The following is an 18,992-nucleotide window of genomic DNA, read 5'->3' as shown; positions in this document are numbered from 1 at the left end:
TCAGTGAACTCCAGATAGAAGAAGCAATACCCAGGCACACCACATCTTGGTACAGTATATCCAAACTACTGAAAGCCAATGATGAAGAGAAAAATCTTTAAAATACCTGGAAAACAAACAAAAAATTATATAAAAGTACCTAACATGAATTGTGGCTAACTTCTCATCAGGAACAGTGATGCCAAAAGATAATGGAACAACATCTTTAATGTACTGAAAAAAAATAAAAAAATTTCAACACAAAATTTTATATCCAGTGAAAATTATCTTAAAATGAGGGTAAAATAAATTTAATTTTGACTCAGCACCAGCAGACCTGCACTACAAGAAAAGTTAAAGGAATTTCTTCAAGCAGAATACATATGATACTATGTGGAAACCTTATCTATCTATACAAAAGAATGTAGAGCTCTGGAAATGTTAATTATGTGGATTAATAATAAAAATATTCCTCCTTATGTAAACATTTATTTAAACGATAATTGTTTACTTTTTGCTGTATCTACTGTGAGGATGAAGACCATTCTCAGCAATCAGACGGTGGACATCCCAGAAAATGTGGACGTCACTCTGAAGAGACGCACCGTTATTGGGAAGGGCCCCAGAGGCACCCTGTGGAGGGATTGCAATCACATCCATGTACAACTCAGTCTCCTTGGAAAGAAAAGAGGCTCTGGGTTGACCAATGGTGGGGAAATAGAAAGGAACTGGCTCCTGTTCACACTCTATGTAGTCCCGTACAGAACATGATCAAGGGTGTTACATTGGGCTTCCGTTACAAGATGAGAGCTGTGTGTGCTCAAGGCCCCATCAATGTCATTATTCAGGAGAATGGTTCTTTTGTTGAAATCCGAAATTTCTTGGGTGAAAATACATCCGCGGGTTTGATGAAGTCAGATGTTGCTTGGTCAGCATCTCAACCCAGAAAGATGAGTTAATTCTTGAAGGAAATGACATTGAACTTGTATCAAATTCAGCTGCTTTGATTCAACAAGCCACAATAGTTAAAAACAAAGATATCAGAAAATTTGGGGATGTTTCTATGTTTCTGAAAAAGGAACAGTTCAGCAGGCTGATGAACTAGATCTAAGTTGTCCAGCTACAGAAATACCAAGATGATGGGTGTTTCCTCAGAGTTATTTATGATATTGTAAAGATGCAATAAAAGTCATGTATTAAAAATAAATAAATAAATAAAAGATAATTGTTTAAAGCAAAAATAATGCATTGTGGTATTTATAACATATGTAGATGTGAAATGAATGACAGTAACATCATGTGAGTGGGGGTGAGAGTAAATGGAATTATACTGTTGTAAGGTTCGTACCTTTTACCTTAAATGGTACAGTATTAATTCTAAGCAGACCATGATAAATTAAGATTGTATATAGTGTCTAGAGGCGTTTCTTAAAAATTTAAATAAGATCTACAAATAAAAAACAGTCAATAGAAATTTTTAAAAATATTTAAAAAAAAATAAAGCCAACTAATAAATGTAAAAGAAAGGATAGAATGAGAAAATCACAATTTAGCAAACGTTACAACAAACATATAATTGAATAAGACAAGAATCATTCATGGATGCTATAAGCATGAGAGAAAGTTTCATGAGCTATTTACATAGTCTCAAAATATTTCTCCACAAGATATGTATTATTTACAAAAGGAAAAACAGTTGCTTTACATTGGAGAAAGCTGGTAAACACCATGTTAATCAAGTGATCAAAATGCCATCATTAATAATGGAACAAGTCAAAATAATTTGCTACTTTATATAATATGTTGCAGTAGGAACACACTAGCCATTCTGTGGTATTCCTACAAAATAAAAAGTGCATGACCTGAATCTAATCGTGAGGAAATGTCAGTTGAACCCAAATTGAGGCACATTCTAATAACTAGCCTATTACCCTTCATAAATGCCAGGTTTATGTAAATGAAGGAAGAATGAAGAACTCTATACTAAAGGAGACTACAGAGAAATAGTTAAATGCATCAAGAAATGGATGTTTGTGGGCCGGCCCCGTGGCTCAGGCTGTTGAGCTCCATGCTCCTAACTCCGAAGGCTGCCGGTTCAATTCCCACATGGTCCAGTGGGCTCTCAACCACAAGGTTGACAGTTCAATTCCTTGAGTCCCACAAGGGATGGTGGGCTCTGCCCCCTGCAACTATGATTGAACACGGCACCTTGAGCTGAGCTGCCGCTGAGCCCCCAGATGGCTCGGTTGGAGCGTGTCCTCTCAACCACAAGGTTGCCGGTTCAACTCCCACAAGGGGTGGTGGGCTGCACCCCCTGCAACTAGCAACAGCAACTGGACCTGGAGCTGAGCTGCGAACCTCCACAACTAAGACTGAAAGTTCAACAACTTGAAGCTGAACGGCACCCTCCACAACTAAGATTGAAAGGACAACAACTTGACTTGGAAAAAAAACATCCTGGAAGTACAAACTGTTCCCCAATAAAGTCCTGTTTCCCTTTCCCAATAAAATCTTTAAAAAAGAAAAAAAGAAATGGATGTTTGTGATATGAAGAGCACTATTGGAGCAATTGGTGAAGTTTCATTGCTTAAGTAGGAGAAATATTACCAGTGTTAACTTCATGATTTTGATAATTTGATTGTGGTTATGGAGGAGAATGTCCTAATTGGTAGGAAGTAAACACTAAAGTATTCAAGAATGTGTTGGCTATTTTCAATTATTCAAAAAAGAGATCTTTGTACTTTACTTGAAACTTCTCTGTAATTCTGAGATTGCTTAAAATTTTTAAGAGAAAAGAATATTTTTCTCTATCGTCACAGCTCTAGACTCTTTATTGTCCGTGCTTTCTCTACATAGAAGCTGTATGGTTTGGAAGTCTATTTCTGTTGGTCACAGAAATGGTGATTTTAATTCTGCGTCTTTGGGACCTTATTCTGCTTTTGAAAATTTAAAAAACCTCTGAAACTTAATTATTACTGTGTCATCAAAGACTCAATTGCCACCCAAGTTTGCTCCTCTGCCCCATCTTGGATGGCATGAGGATGACTTTGCCTTATGAACATTCTCATGTGGCGTCCCTAATTAATTAACCTTGGCCATTGGATCAGGACCAATTGGAATGTCATGTGTGTGCCATTTGATAATGCTATAAAAAGACCTATAGCTTCTGCTCTCCAGCCATCTGTGCCTTCCCTTGGCATGATAGTACTGGGTAGTTTGTCTTTCACTGGCATGGTTTCTGTAGTGTGACTTTACATCTGCCACTCCTAAGCACTTGCTTGGTTATCAAGTTGACATAAAATTGTTTCTTTGGCACTGTTTCTATATAGAGGAGTTTCATACCTGCTAACTTCTGAAGCATGAATTACCATTTATTACATACATTGTAATTGTAATTTTAAATATTATGAATATAAATTTCTCAGGCCTCTAGTGACTCAATCCTGTCTTGGATTTCCAAGTTCAAATTTCTCCAATCAGAAGTCTCCACTCTGAAGAATTAACTTATAAATGAAATGTACCTCGTCTGTTTTAAGACATTGGATTGAGTGTATACATTAACCCTTCCATCTGTGCCAAATCTCTAGAAATGATGGTGTGTGTGTGTGTGTGTGTGTGTGTGTGTGTGTGTTTCAAATTTATAACTGGAATTCAAAATAACAGTACATGATGGACCAGCAGCTGTGAGGAATCCACCAAAAAATGTAAAACTGACAAAATCAGATTTAAGAAAAACAGCAAAAACCTAAATGTCCAAAGGATAAGACTGCTCCCAAAGTTGGGAGAAGCACCAGAAGTTCTCCATACCCTATGGAGGGAGAAACTAGGAATCAGAAATTGTTACAAGGCAAGCAAGGGTAAATCATCAAGACGCAGTAGGGAGGGTAAGTGCAAAAAAGTTAAGTAAATACTTATAAAGCCCAGGTATTGTTATAAAAGTAAATTGATACAAGTATGTAAAGAATTTAAGGATGTTTACCAGTAAAATAAGAAGGGTTGGCAGTATGGGCTGACTTGTGTCACATCCATTCTGCAGCCCCTGGATCAAGGAGTAATTTTGACCTTCAAGTCTTATTATTTGAGAAATGCATTTTGTAAAGGCTAAAGCTGCCATAGATCATGATTCCTCTGATGTATTTGGGCAAAATAAATTGAAAACCTTCAGAAAGGATTCACCATTTTAGGTGTCATTAAGAATATGTGTGATTCATTGGAAAAAGTCAAAATATCAACATTATCAGAAGTTTGGAAGAAGTTGATTCCAACACTCACGGATGACTTTGAGGGGTTCAAGGCTTCAGTGAAGGAAGTAGCTGCAGATGTGGTGGAAACAGTAAGAGGACTAGAATTAGGAGTGGGGCCTGAAGATGTGACGGAATTGCTGCAATCTCATGATGAAACTTGAATGGATGAGGAGTTGCTTCTTATGAATGAGCCAAGAAAGAGGTTTACTGAGATGGAACCTATTCCTGGAGAAGATACTGTGGAAAATTACAACAAAGGATTTAGAATATTGCATAACTTAGTTGTTAAAGCAGCATCAGAACTTGAGAGGATTGACTCCACATTTAAAAGAAGTCCTGTGTGTAAAATGCTATCAAATAGCATCGCATGCTACGGAGAAATCCTTCATAAAAGCAGGAGTCAGTCAATGCAGCAAACTTCATTGCTGTCCTATTTTGAGAAATTGCCACAGCCACTCCAGCCTTCAGCAACATCCACCCTGATCAGTCAGCAGCCGTCAACATCAAAGCAAGACCCTCCACCAGCAAAAAGTTACAACTCATGAAGACTCAGGTGATGGTTAGCTTTTTTTTAGCAATAAAGTATTTTTACATTAAGATATGCACATTGCTCTTTAGACATAATGCTATTATATACTTACTAGGCTACAGTATAGTATAAACAAGTTTTGTATACACTTGGAAACCAATTTTTGTGTGACTTGCTTTATTGCAATATTCACTTTATTGTGGCAGTCTGGAACCAAACCCTCCTATCTCCAAGATCTGCCTGTATATGAATAGTCAGGAGGCCCATAAGTGTATCACCAAGTAAATAGACTGTGTTCCAAACAGGAGGATTAAGAAATGAAAATCTTCATGATGTAGATATAATATCAACTAAGGCTTACCCTCTTCAAATTAGTGACCCCAATTTCTTATAATAACTGAAAAATAAAGATGAATTAAGGAAGAAGAATGTGAGAGAGAGAAAATAATTCCAGAAATAATTTAATAATTCCAGACAAAACAGACCTTACATCCAAAAATTATATTACTGCTAAATACAAAGTAGTAACATGAGTAACTCACAAAGAAAACCATATTTGCATTGGTATATTTCTTTTTCTTTGGTTTGTATGTATGCATACCAGTGTTATAGAGTCTTAATGTTAACTAGAGTAAGTCTTAGATGTTCTTGGCTTTGTTTTTACATATGCAGTTTAAGATCAACCTGTAAGTCCCATGAAAACCTTGAAAGGATTTTGACTGTAATTCCACCAATTTTTACAGATGAATTGGGGTCAGAATTGATACCTTTATTATGTATAGCCTTCCCAGCCATAAACAGGTATATGTCTGTATTTTAATCAGGTGTTCATTTATGTCAGTAATGATTGGTAGTTTTTTCTCAAATGCATTGCATATCTTTTACTTATTTTCAGTGAAGAATCACATACAAATATTGCCAAGGAGAAAATAGAAAAAAGCCACCTAACTTATAAGTGTAGTAAAACCTTAATAGCAGTCAAGGGATTGTTAGTAGTCAAGCCCAAGTCAAGTCATAGACTTTTCTTAATTAAGAACATAGATGCAGAAGTTAAATAAAATACTAGCAAATTGAATACAGTAGTGTATATTTGATATTATACTAGTTTTTTATTGAACGTAAGAATCTATTGTGAAAGTATCATGACACTGAATTGATAGAGAAAAAACTCTTGATTATTTCAATTAATGTATATTTACAATTGCTTCAATTTTTCATTGTTATAAATAATGCTACATCACCAATCTTGGACATACACTGTAACATCATTTCCTTAAGATTTCCCTAAAGTATATACATGCAAATTTTAAATTCTGATATATTGTTAAAACATGGAATCAGCAATCTTTTTCTATAAAGGGCCAGATAGCAAATATTACAGGCTTATGAACCAAGAAGAAAATTTGAGGTTATTATGAAGGTACTTGTATGTAACAAGAAATAAATTTCCATAAATCTTTACGGGTGAAATTAAAACATAATAATGGAGTACAATATTGTAACACAGATCTATAAATGTGAATAATGGAATTTGGGGTAGGGGATAACATTTCAATTAATTAGGGTTGAAAGTTGGTGTTCTTATTATCCAAATCTATTGCAAATGTTCATCTCTTAATGCTGATCTATGATGGAACTTCACATATTTTACCTTTGCAGATTTCTTTCCTTATAGATAGGTACTGCCAAATCTTGATACCAATCCATGAGTGTATAGTTTTAATTGAGCATATTCACCAATTAGAAGTCATTTTTAGAATTCTATTAGCTAAAAGACTAGAATGCCTTTTAGCATGTCATTATATTGCAAATTAATTACTTCCAATTAAAGTTCCTTCATTGCACAGTTAAATAAATTTTGGAATATGGAAATTTCTTTGCACTTGCATCAAGGTTGAAAAACGCTGCTGTGGATTAAAATCAGAAAATATATTGCTGGGAATTTGTGTAGAAATGGAGATCTCACTTCTTTTTTAACTTTTGACGGTGCAGGAAGTGTATAACATAACCTGACATTACTTACAAGTCAAACAATGTTCTCATTCAAATAACTTTATCACAGTGTAAGTTTCACAGACAAGTAATTTTGCCTTATCGTTTTAGGTTGAAACATTTTCAAGTCTGCAGCGTAAGCTAATTCCAAAGCCATTCACAGTTAAATAAGAACACAGTTCTTCCAACCATTTAAAAATGTAAACGCCATTCTAAACTCAAGGAGTGTACAAAAGGCAGGCTGTATTTAGCCCATCAGTCATAGTTTGTAGACCCGTGCTCTATAAAGTCTTATATTCCCAGTAAATGTAAGTGCCTGTCTCACCCCAGACTTTGCAACCAGTAAATATTACCTTAATTTTTTAAATTTGAAATTAAATTATTTTCAATTTGCATTTATTTGAGTATTAATAAAATGAAATATCTTTTCATGATTATAGCCTACATGTAATTCTTCATAGTAAACTCTTCACATTCTTTTTCCATTTTTACTGCAGTAAATTTTTTCATTCCAACAATTGTTCTGAGTATCCAAAAGAGTTCTAAGTTCTTTTTAGTGGCTCTTCTTTAGTATTATTTTCCACTGATTTCTTCCACCCATCCAACACTCCTGTCATATTGAAAAACCTGCCATTGCCTGACAGAACTGTTTTCTCAAGCTGCTCTACGTATATGCACTGTTTCATTTATTCTCTTCTCACCTTTTCTTCATTTTCCCTCCTAGCGTAACTTTTATTGATAGTTCAAGACTCAGATCAAGGCTCAGTTGCTCCTCTTTGGCTCCAGAACACTCTGTGCAAATAGCTGCCATTAAACCTGTCACACTATTATGTAATTAATTAACTGTTGTTTAGTCGTGGTCTGTCTCCTCACTAGGCTCAAACCTTCTTGAGACATGGTATTATAATTGAGTTGTATACCCCACAACAGAGCCGGCACTTAGTAAGCAATGATTTATTGAGTGAATGAGTTCAAAATAATAGTAGTATTAATAATTTTAACAAAGTAATATGTGCCAGGCACATAAATATCAGAGACAGATTTGTGTGGTAGTATTCCGCACAACTGAATTTTGAAGAAGCTTTCTCAGATTTTCCTTCATTAAAATCTCACCAAAGAAAATAGCAATTAAGGGTTTTTATTCCCTGACAAAACTGAGTATATCAAACATGTGACTTAAAAACTTGTGTTTTCCCCAAAGACTCAAAATGACTTATTTAAATAATTACCATTAGTTATATCTATGATCTCCATTTCAAAAAAATTTGCTTACACCGGAAAAGAAAATACAAAAAAGAAATCGGCTATGTCTGTTTTGTAATCTGAACAATAAGTTCTTTCTTTCAAAATCTGCTTTGTAACTTGACCAAGATTCACTTTGGATTAATCTTTTACTTTGCTTTATTTCCAAAGGATATCCATTACCTTGCACTAGATAAGGGTGAATTGGCACTAGCTGAAGTGGCAAGAAAAAGAGCTAGCGACATTGATGCAGAATCAATAACTTCTGGAGTTGGTAAGAATTAATGCTGTGGGGTTTTTTTAGGTGCTTTTTGTTTTAATCAATACTTATTCAGTATCATTTCTATTTATGTTTGTAGGGCATAGTTGGTTACCTTGCATTACTTTCTTTGTAAAGACAGTTAAAAAAAAAAAAAAGAATTAAGCCTGGCTAGGTAATAAAATATGGATGTACAAGTTGGAATTGTGTTAATATGAAAATCGATAATCAGTGAGTAATCACCACTTCACAGAAATAAGAAGGACTTTGTTGTTTTCATAAGATTTTGAAGAAGCGTTTATTGTCAGCTACCCCTGGCCCTCTACATTTCCATTTAAATTAACCAACACAGGAAGTTACATAATCCTTTATTTATAGATGTAGACATGTCATATCTCAAAAGAATTTTCTCCTATATCAGATAGAGTACTTCACAGGGGATTTTAGGATTGATGGGTGATATTTTTTCGTTTAGAAGCCACTAGAGTCTTTTTACAATGTAGTCTTCCAAAGAAGACAAATAAAAAGCCTAACTTGAATCTAAAGGTTCATTCAAAACTTCATAATATAGAAAAAATGATAGTTTTTAAAAACTATTATAATATCAACATAAGCTTCCTTTTTCTAAACTCAGTTTATCTAATGAGACTAAATCTGGAAGTTTAACGAGACTGATTTCTGGACATCCCAATTCCTCTTCTTCCTGATATTCCCTATTCTTAAATTAGGCAAAGTATCCTCAGAATTGTAATAGATTTCATTTCTTTGTAGAACTTCTATGAAACAAATAAGTTTTAATAAGATTTCTACTTTATAAGTTGCTTGAAAATATTATAACAAGCCTCTCCATTGATACATCATCTTGTGCTTTGTTTTTGTAATGCTGTTAGCTTGTAAACCTCTCAATCTTGTAAGAAATAAGTTCTGCATGAATAAAATATATAAGATCAAGGTTTGTTCATCGGCTTTATGATACATGTTTTGGCTATTTGTAGTTCTTTCTTGTTTTCTATTTTCAACCATGTTTAGTTTAAGTGGACAGGTAAATGATCATTAGAAGAAAATGAGTTGTTGCTGTATATTCTGCTCATGTTAGTTTACTAGATTTTATATTGCCTATTAAAATATGGTAGCTACAGAATTTAGAAATCACATACAGTGCTATTTAAGGACAACGATAATCTTGCACAAAATGTCACTGACTCATCTACTAAAAATCAGTTAATTGTACACTTTAAAATGATTTAAATGATTAATTTCATATTATATAAATTTTATCTCAACAAAAATGTCACTGACCCTATGTTCAATACAAGTTATTTTAAAAACTACTTGAAAGATAAAAGAATCCAAAGAGAAAGAGTATTTTAAAAGTAAATTTTGCTTTCATGTAGGATGGAACACATCAGTATTCCCTCTGAGAAAGAAATCTGGATACATTTTTAAAAATTATTTGTTCAGTTATAAATACATACATATTTTAAAAATATTCTAAGGGATGTCTCCCCAGTAAGTCTTTATTAGCTCTGTATTTGTCACAAATTGATCAAATCTGTCAACATTTTAAAATAGGATGTCTTATTGTATATTAAATTATATACCCTGTCCCAATCAGTGAAACAAAAGATTGAAATCAAAAGATGGTGGTTTTAAGTACAAGTACTTTGAAAATTATCAGCTGAACTAACTGTAAGGCAAGGAACTGATTAAAAAACATCTGTAGCGATTATAGTTAATAATAACACTAAATTGTGTATTTGAAAGTTGCTAGGAGAGTAGATCTTAAAAGTTCTAATCACAAGGGAAAAAAAAACTGTAACCATGTGAGGTGGTAGATGTTAACTAGATCTGTTGTGATCATTACACAATATATACAAATACATATGTATTATATGAGATATAATACATATAACATTTTACGTCATATGTATATGTATTCTCTCTCTCTCTCTCTTTCACTCTCTTACTGTCTCATTCTCTCTCTCACTCACATATCCTAGGAAGGCCAGAGGTAGACTGAATTTTACCAAAACTACACAACCCAGCCTCGATTTAGTTTAATCTCCTGTTGTATTAAGGTGATCGTTTCTCATTCTTTTTGCTTAGCAGAGGAAAAAGAGAATCTTCTCTGGAGGAGTATAATATCACTGGAGTCTCTATAATTTTTTGGATTCAAGGTGTAGAATTCAATAAAAAATTACCAGCAAAGCCAAGAGATAAGATCATACCACTGAAAAGCAAGGGAACAAACAGATAATATAAACAGATTTACAGGTGATCCAGGTATGAGACATTACTAGATAAGGACCACTGTGATTTGGCTAGTATTTTTGTTTGTTTGGTTGGTTGGTTGTTATTGTCTCTCTCATATAACCTCAGGAAATAAAGGGGTTATTGTAATGACTCCTGTAACTGAGATTGTCATATTCTCCTAACCTCTTTCGCATGAGCTACACTTTCTCTCTCAGTGGTGCTTCTGCTCTGTATATCTGCTCCAGTCTCCTTTATTTATTTATCAGTGCAGGTAAGACCATTGTACAAAAATTTATCTTAACTTCTAGACACATCAAACAAGCATATAGAAAACGAAACTAAAAAATACACCACTTACAGTAGCTAAATATTCTAAATGCTTAGAAATAAATTCAAGGAAAGATAATCAAGACCTCTTTCAACATGGAAAATTGTGAAACACTAAGAAAAATTGAAGACTTAAATAAATAGAAGGATACATAACTTGTGGAAGATTCAATGTTTTAAAGATGTCAGTTCTCCATAAATTAATTTTATAGATTCAGTGCAAACCCAATTAAAATCCTAAAACAGTACTTTTTGTTTAAATTGACAACTGTAAAAATGGAAATGGAAATTCAAAGAACCAAGAACAGTCATTTCTGAACAACAACAAAGCTAGAAGACTTACATTACTAGAAAACCAAACCTTTTACAAACCTACAGTAGTTAAGACCATGATAATGGTGAAAAGATAGATATAGTATAGTGACCTGATTTATGACAAAAGCAACACTACAGTGTAGTAGAGAAAGGATAATCTTTTAAATAAATGGTGCTGGGTCCTTTGGATATCCACGTGGCTAAAACATAAAATTTAAAAAACCATGCCCCACAGCATATGAAAAAAATAAATTCTAGATGTAAATGTGGAAAGTAAAACAAAGATCTTAAAGAAAACACAGGAAATCTCTTCATGACCTTGGAGTATTTCAAGCTTTCTTACACAGAGCACAAAATGTAATAAACATAATGGAAAAAAATGGGTAAACTGGAGTATACTAATACTAAAAACTTCTGTTCATCAGAAGACATTAAAAAAGCAAAATAAATAAATAAAAGGCAATCTAAGAGTGGGAGAAAATATTTGCAGTACATATGTCCAACAATTGATGTGTATCAGAAATATATAAACAACTCCTGAAAGTTATAAGGGATTATAACTTAACAGAACAATGATCAGAAGTCTTGAACAAGACACTTCATAAAACATATATCCAGGTTTCCAATAAATATATAAAAAGATGCTCAACCTCATGAGTCATCAAAAACTATAAATTAAATCTACAATGTAATACAACTATACATGCTCCAGAATGAGTAAAATGGTGCCAGGGGATAAATGTTGGCAAGGATGGTGATGAACTGGAATTCTTATGTACTGATAATAAAAATGCAAATTGTTTCAGCTACTTCAGAGAAATCTTTCGAGATATTCTACTAAAGTTGAATGTATGAGTATGTAGAAATAGATAGGTATATTCACCAAGGACATGTAGAATATTTGTAAGAACCCCAGACTAGAACAACTCAAATTTCCATCAGTGACAAAATGAATAAATAAATTGTGATATATTTGTAGTATACATTGGAATAATATAATAGTAATCTGGCTGTATTTCAAAAACATACTGTTAAGTGAAATAACTCAGATCCCAACCCTCCCAAAAAGAGACTCTAGTAATCATCTCTATGTATTTACAGTACATATATTTATGAGTGCACCTATTTCTAGAAAAGGATGCATGATTTTCTTCCAAGATCAGGTAAAATGATTAGTAGTATTAGAAATCAGGAGTGTTTATCCTTTGGAGGTATGAGAACAGGAGACAGAGGAGCCTTTTGGGGGTGCTGATAAAAATTTAGTTTCATTATCTGTATGTATATTACAAATATGGGTGTGTTCACTGAATTGAACACTTATAGTATGTACACTCCTTCGAATGTATGGTATACTTTAACATTTACTTTAAGAAGTTCACACTTATTTTACTATGATAGAAACAAAATTTGGCCCTTTAGAATCAAATATTGTGATCTATTCATATTCTTTGTTGAAACCACATGCTTTGGGACAGGAGTTTGCAATGACAGCTAAATTACTGCAAAGGCTTTAGAAAAAAGGAAAAGTAGGTAACAAATAAAAATTTATTGCTTGAATTGTTTGATCAACAAATAGATGTGTAAACTCTAAATATATATATATATATATATATATATATATATATATATATATATATATATATATATATATATATATATATATTTACCTTTGGATATACCTTGAATCCAAACATACTATAATACACACACACACACACACACACACACACACACAAACACACATGAGGTGTGACAACTAAGTTCATGAACTTGTTGCACTGATGTTGCTAACCTTTTTTTGATATCAGAGGGATTATTTGTTATGAGTTTTGTACCAACTGGACAAACAGTTAACCAAGTTTACTATTTGGAAGTACTGAAAAGGTTGAGTGAAAAAGACGACCTGAATTTTTCACCAACAATTCATGGCTCTTGCATCACGACAATGCACCAGCTCACATGGCACTGTCTGTGAGGAAGTTTTTAGCCAGTAAACAAATAACTGTATTGGAACACCCTCCCTACTCACCTGATCTGGTCCCCATTGACTTCTTTCTTTACTCGAAGATAAAGGAAATATTAAAAGACAGACATTTTGATGACATTCAGGACATCAAGGGTAATATGACGACAGCTCTGATGGCCATTCCAGAAAAAGAGTTCCAAAATTGCTCTGAAGGGTGGACTAGGCACTGGCATCGGTGCATAGCTCCCCAAGTGGAGTACTTCGAAGGTGACCATAGTAATATTCAGCAATGAGGTATGTAGCACTTTTTCTAGGATGAGTTCTCGAACTTAATTATCTGACCTCCTATATTCTAACCATGAAGAATCTAGAGATTCCTGCCTTACCCCAATTACCAGATATACTTTCTTTTTTTCTGAGTAAAAGTCTTTCCTAAGCATTTAAGCACTTGAACTCAATTCTTTGAAAGATAACAGGAGAAAAAAAAAGACTATATACTCTCCAGATCTTAAAAATACTATTTGTTTTCAAGATTTCTTGAAATTCCTGACCTGTCATCTTTGTGATATGTCACACCCTGTCACATCAAGTTACCCTACTTGAATAAACAGAAGGAAGGATATAAATTTAGCATGCATACTACCTGACATGAAAGTATTTGCCAGCTACTTCTCCTGCTTAAATGAATGTTTTCCAAATATCTAGATTATTACCTTGGAAAAACTATAAATTTTATAAAAATAATAAAGTAGTCATCTATACATTATTACAGTGCACACATTTATGAATACCTCTAATTCGAAATAAGGGAAGAGTTTTACTAGAAATAACATGTTTTTCTTTCACAGTTTCTCTTCTTTTATGCCCATGCTTCTGAGTGTATGTGCATAAACCTGTTTTACTTCCTTTTTAGAGACAGTCTTACCAGGAACATAGTAACTATCTAGTACAAAGAGAATTTAGCCAGAAAATAAAGAAAAAAGAACTAATTGAATTTTGAAAGAAACTTTGCCCTGGAAGTATTTATGGTGCTTGGGCTAATATGCCATTTGTTATGAAAAAGTGTTACGAACATCTAAACACTTATTTCTGATTACTAAGGCAATATGAAGTGAGTTCATAAGGATATTCAATGTAGGAAAAAAATTTTCTGACTGAGGAAAAGTAATCGCTTTTCACACACACTCAACAGTCTCTATTAATGTAAGTTATTTAGCTATATTAAGCAACTTTACCAAACAACACTTAGTCCTCAATCTCATATTTTGTTGCTATAAATACAGCTTTAAAGAAAAATACCTGCTGAATGAACAAGTCAGTTTCCTTCAGTTCTGGAGAAACTGCAGAAATTTACCATTTAATAAGTGACGGGACTGTTCAGCTCAAAGTGTAAGTTAAAGAAGTTCAGTTCCACATTAGTATTATAACCTGCCGGCTTACCACTAAAATGTGTTAGAGATTGTATGAGACAGTGCTTAAAGCCACTTTCCTGCAGAATGCTATGAAAATGGTGTAGGTACACACATTTGGCTCTGTCAGTATAAAATGGTAAACAAAGATGACAAAGAAAACCTTTCTTGATATTTTTTTTCAAAAGACAAATGAAACAAAGCAAAACAACTCAAAAATAAGTAACAAGCTATGTTAGGCAGCAGGGAATATGTGAAATAGCAGTGGACTTGAAATAAAAAAGCAGAATGGAAAAGTCGTTCAGCGTATGAGATTTGGAGTCAAACAGGAATGGTTTTAAATTCTGCCTCTGACACTTCGAGTCTGTGTACTTATTTACAAATGGGAAAAGTAATACTTGACTCTTATGATTGTAAATGTGAAACACAATAGTAATTGCAGAGCTTAGCACCTTGCCTGGCAAAGGACGTACGAGTAAATAGCAGTTATTTTTAATGAAGATTGGTTCCTTTATTTTCTTACCCTGATAATATTTTATTTTTAGATTCAGCATAGTAGACAAGTTAAGAATATGTTTTGAGGGGAAAAAGGACCAATGGGTAACAATTTTCTGCATCATAATTTTTTAATCTGTAAAATAGATATATTTGTGAGGTGTTGTGACTATTAAATGAGGTAATACACAGTGTTCAACATATTCTCCAATATATTATAAGCACTTGATAAATGGTGGCCAAAATCATCAGACCTGGATTTTGGCTCTAGCTCTTGCACTGATCACTATGTAACTTCAAGCAAGGCACTCGGCCTCTCTGAATTTCACCCAAAAAATGGACATAACAATACCTGTCCTATTTATCTGGGATTGTTGAGATAATAAAATGAAGCAGGTAAGCACTTTGAAAAGTATGAAGCCCATAATAATTATTATTATGGTTCTGATGGCAGTTTTAGCACTTAAGTATCATAAAAATGGGATTTAAAAAAATCTATTTTATATAATCAAGCTGTGCTGGGCATTCGTTATTTTCATGGACAATGCACAAGTGATGAACATTATAGAAGCACCATTTTTCTCAGATGAGGTTAGTTTATTATGGTACTAAGGATCAGAAAAGTTACTAAATATGAATATTTTATTCACTCAGGAATAAGATATTAACACTTGTTTATGTACGTTGTAGTATAGTGTGTATGACAGGTGTATTGAAGGTTCCGTTGAGCAGAAAGGCCTTCTTTGGCCTCAGGAATTCACTTCTAACAGAATGATATATTATTATGTTATCAGATTAATTACAATATATAGAGCCCTTTAAAGATGAAAAACACTCTATAAATACTTAGCATTTATTGCTACTAACACCTAACAAGGTTAAGCAATTCTTCAAAGTGAAGCTACTGCTTGATGAGTTAGTTGTTAAATAACGTGACATGCCAAAAAGGGAGCTGCTTTCATGTGAGTGATTTCATGATTATAGCAATCATTAGAACTTATATTATTAGTAATAACTATTAAACCATCATTCTTCTAAGGTTATTATTGCCTCAGAAAATTGAGGCACTGAAAAGTGAAATAACTAATTTCATCCCACACTTCAAGCTGGAAGAGACTAAGGCCCAAGTTTCTGGGAAGCTTCTGAAGTCCTGATGCTGTAGAGCTGCAGTGTCCGACATGGTGACCAGTGCTGTGTGGGGCTATTTAACTAACTCTTGGAACATGGCTAGCTCCTCATGACTAAGGAATCAGTTTTTAAGTTTTATATAATTTTAAATAATTTAAATTAAAAAACTGATAGTTTAGTAATAACATTTTTAAAAACATTTGGACCAAACCTGAATACCCAAAAGTACTTATTCAACTGTAAATTTTGTGAAGTCTAAATATAGATAGTATTTCCAAAGAAAATTTAACATCTGATTTGAGATGTACTTTAAGGTGTAGTATCAATTTTAAAGTTATGTATCTGGCTTACATTGTATTTCTTTTGGACAACACTGCTATACGGGTTCAAAGATATGCAATAAATTTTATGACATGGACCCTACTGCCTCTTTTATCCCCCTGATTAAATTATAGGAAGTTGAAGAAGAATACGTGAATGTTGCAAATTCAGTTCCAGTAGTTGTAGAATCGGGAACAGTTACAGATCTTTGATACTTGGCCTTCAGGAACCATAACCTGGGATTACCTCAGTGATGTGCTGTTAAGTAATCAACAACTAGCTCATCAAAAACCAAAACAAAACCAAAAACAAACAAACAAAAAAAACCCAATTTGCTTATTTCTGTGATGTAAACACTTTCCCTGCCTGATTCTGAGCTACCAACATGACCTCACTGAATTTGGAATTGGGAAGAGATACACTCTGTTGGCACTCTCAGGCCAAAGGAGCCAGCCCTAGTGCATCATTGGAATACTTTGAGTTCCTAATATCTGTATTTCTTGAAAGGTGTGTATGTGTGTGGTGGGAGCTCAAATAGATCAGCTTTAAACTAAATTCTATCCCATAGCATATTACAGGATGATTAGATCTGGGAATGTAGGGCTTTTTTTTTTTTAAGCCTTTGGAAACTTAGGTGACTATAAAACCCTGATTCTTCCCTGATTCCCCCTTAAAAATATAGATTTATGATTATGCAAAGCCATTTTGTAAACTTTAAAATGGTTAAAAATAGGTAAATATACTAATGAATTTTGACAAAGTGGATGTAAGATTTAAACTTTATAGACCAATTAAATAACAAAGATTTTTTTTTTTTTTTCTGAATAGATATTTCCTGGAGACATGTGGTATCATATGGTATTTGTCTTTTCTCTGACTGATTTCACTTCCATAATCTCTGGATCCATCCATGTAATTTCAAATGGCAAGATTTCTTTTTTTCTTTTTTATGGTGGGGTAATATTCCATTGTATATATGTAACACCCCTTTTTTATCCATTTGTCTATCAATGGACACTTAGGTTGCTTCCATATCTTGGCTATTGTAAATAATTCTTCAGTGAACATAAAGGTGCATATACCTTTTTGAATAAATGTTTTGGATTTCTTCAGACAAATACCCAGAGTGAAATTGCTGGGTCATATGGTAGTTCTATTTTTAATTTTTTTAGAAACTTCCATTCTGCTTTCCATAGTGGCTGCTTCAATTTACAATAAAAGGTTCCCTTTTCTCCACATCCTGGCGAACACTTACTGTTTTTTCATTTATAGATGATAGCCATTCTGACAGGTGTGAGGTGATACCTCACTGTGGTTTTCAGCTGCTTTTCCCTGATATTTAGTGATGTTGAGCATCTTTTCATATGTCTGTTGGTCATGTGTATGTCCTCTTTAGAGAATTGTCTATTCAGGTCTTGTGTCTATTTTTTTATTATTATTTTGTGTGTGTATGTTAAGTTGTATGATTTCCTTTTATATTTTGGGTATTGACCCCTTATTGGGTATATCATTGGGGAATATATTCTTCCATTCAGTAGGTTGTTTTCATTCTGTTGATGGTTTCCTTCACTGTGCAAAAAAAAAACCCTTTAATTTGATGTAGTCCCATTTGTTTCTTTTTTCTTTTGTTTCCCTTGCCCAAGGAGACATATCAAAAAAAAAAAAATATTGCAAATAGCAACGTAAAAGAGTTTATGGCCTATGTTTTCTTCTAGGAGTTTTATGGTTAGAGGTCTTAACATTTACACCTTTAATCCATTTTGAGTTTATTCTTGTATGTGTGTAACAAAGTGACCCAGTTTCATTCTTTTGCATGTTATGTGTCTAGTTTTCCATTGACTATTCCCTATGCTGTACTCCACATCCTGTGATTATATATATATATATATATATATTAAATTATAGTTGACATTCAATATTATTCAGCTTCAGGTGTACAGTGCAGTGGTCAGACATCTACACAGTCCATGAAGTGGTCTCCCTAACTTTTATTATTTTTGATGCAATTGAAAATGAGATTTTTCTTAATTTCTCTTTCTGATAGTCTGTTATTGGTATATAAAAATGAACTCATTTCTGAATATTAATTGTTTATCCTTCTACTTTATTGAATTCATCCATTAATTCTAATATTTATTTGATGGATTCTATAGGGTTCTCTATAATACAATGTCAGTTTTATTTCTTCCTGATTGCTATGGCTAGGACTTCCAATACTATGTGGAAATGTTGAATAAAAGTGGTGATGGTGTGGCTTTGTTCCTGATCTTAAAGGAAAAGCTTTCAGCTTTTCACCATTGGGTATGATGTTAGCTATGGGTTTATCACATATGGTCTTTATTATGTTGAGGTATGTTCCCTGTATCCTCACTTTGCTGAAAGTTTTTATCATAAATGGATGTTGATTATATCAGATTCTTTTGCTGCATCTATTAATGTGATCATATGATTTTTATCCTTCATTTTGTTTGTGGTGTATCATGTTAATTGATTTGAAGGTAATGAACCAGACTTGTATGCTGGGAAAAAATCC

General features: G+C 33.4%; 1 protein-coding gene across 11 annotated transcripts in view; it reads left to right on the top strand.

Annotated features, from left to right (window-relative positions):
• Positions 1–18,992, top strand: part of WDPCP (WD repeat containing planar cell polarity effector) — a 385,676-nt gene that overhangs the window by 280,833 nt on the left and 85,851 nt on the right. For 10 of the 11 annotated variants that reach the window (XM_074332051.1, XM_074332049.1, XM_019717842.2 and 7 more), the window contains one exon: positions 8,158–8,260. In XM_074332051.1, the coding sequence (XP_074188152.1) occupies positions 8,158–8,260 (103 nt within the window). Of the gene's footprint in view, positions 1–512; positions 1,113–8,157; positions 8,261–18,992 lie in introns of those variants that run through there. The other variant, XM_074332054.1, reaches the window with a different exon arrangement.

This window comes from Rhinolophus sinicus, linkage group LG05 (assembly GCF_036562045.2).
Source record: "Rhinolophus sinicus isolate RSC01 linkage group LG05, ASM3656204v1, whole genome shotgun sequence".
In the NCBI taxonomy this organism is placed as follows: domain Eukaryota; kingdom Metazoa; phylum Chordata; class Mammalia; order Chiroptera; family Rhinolophidae; genus Rhinolophus; species Rhinolophus sinicus.
The sequence above is the reverse complement of the archived record's forward strand: the minus strand, read 5'-3'. Positions and strand labels throughout refer to the sequence as shown.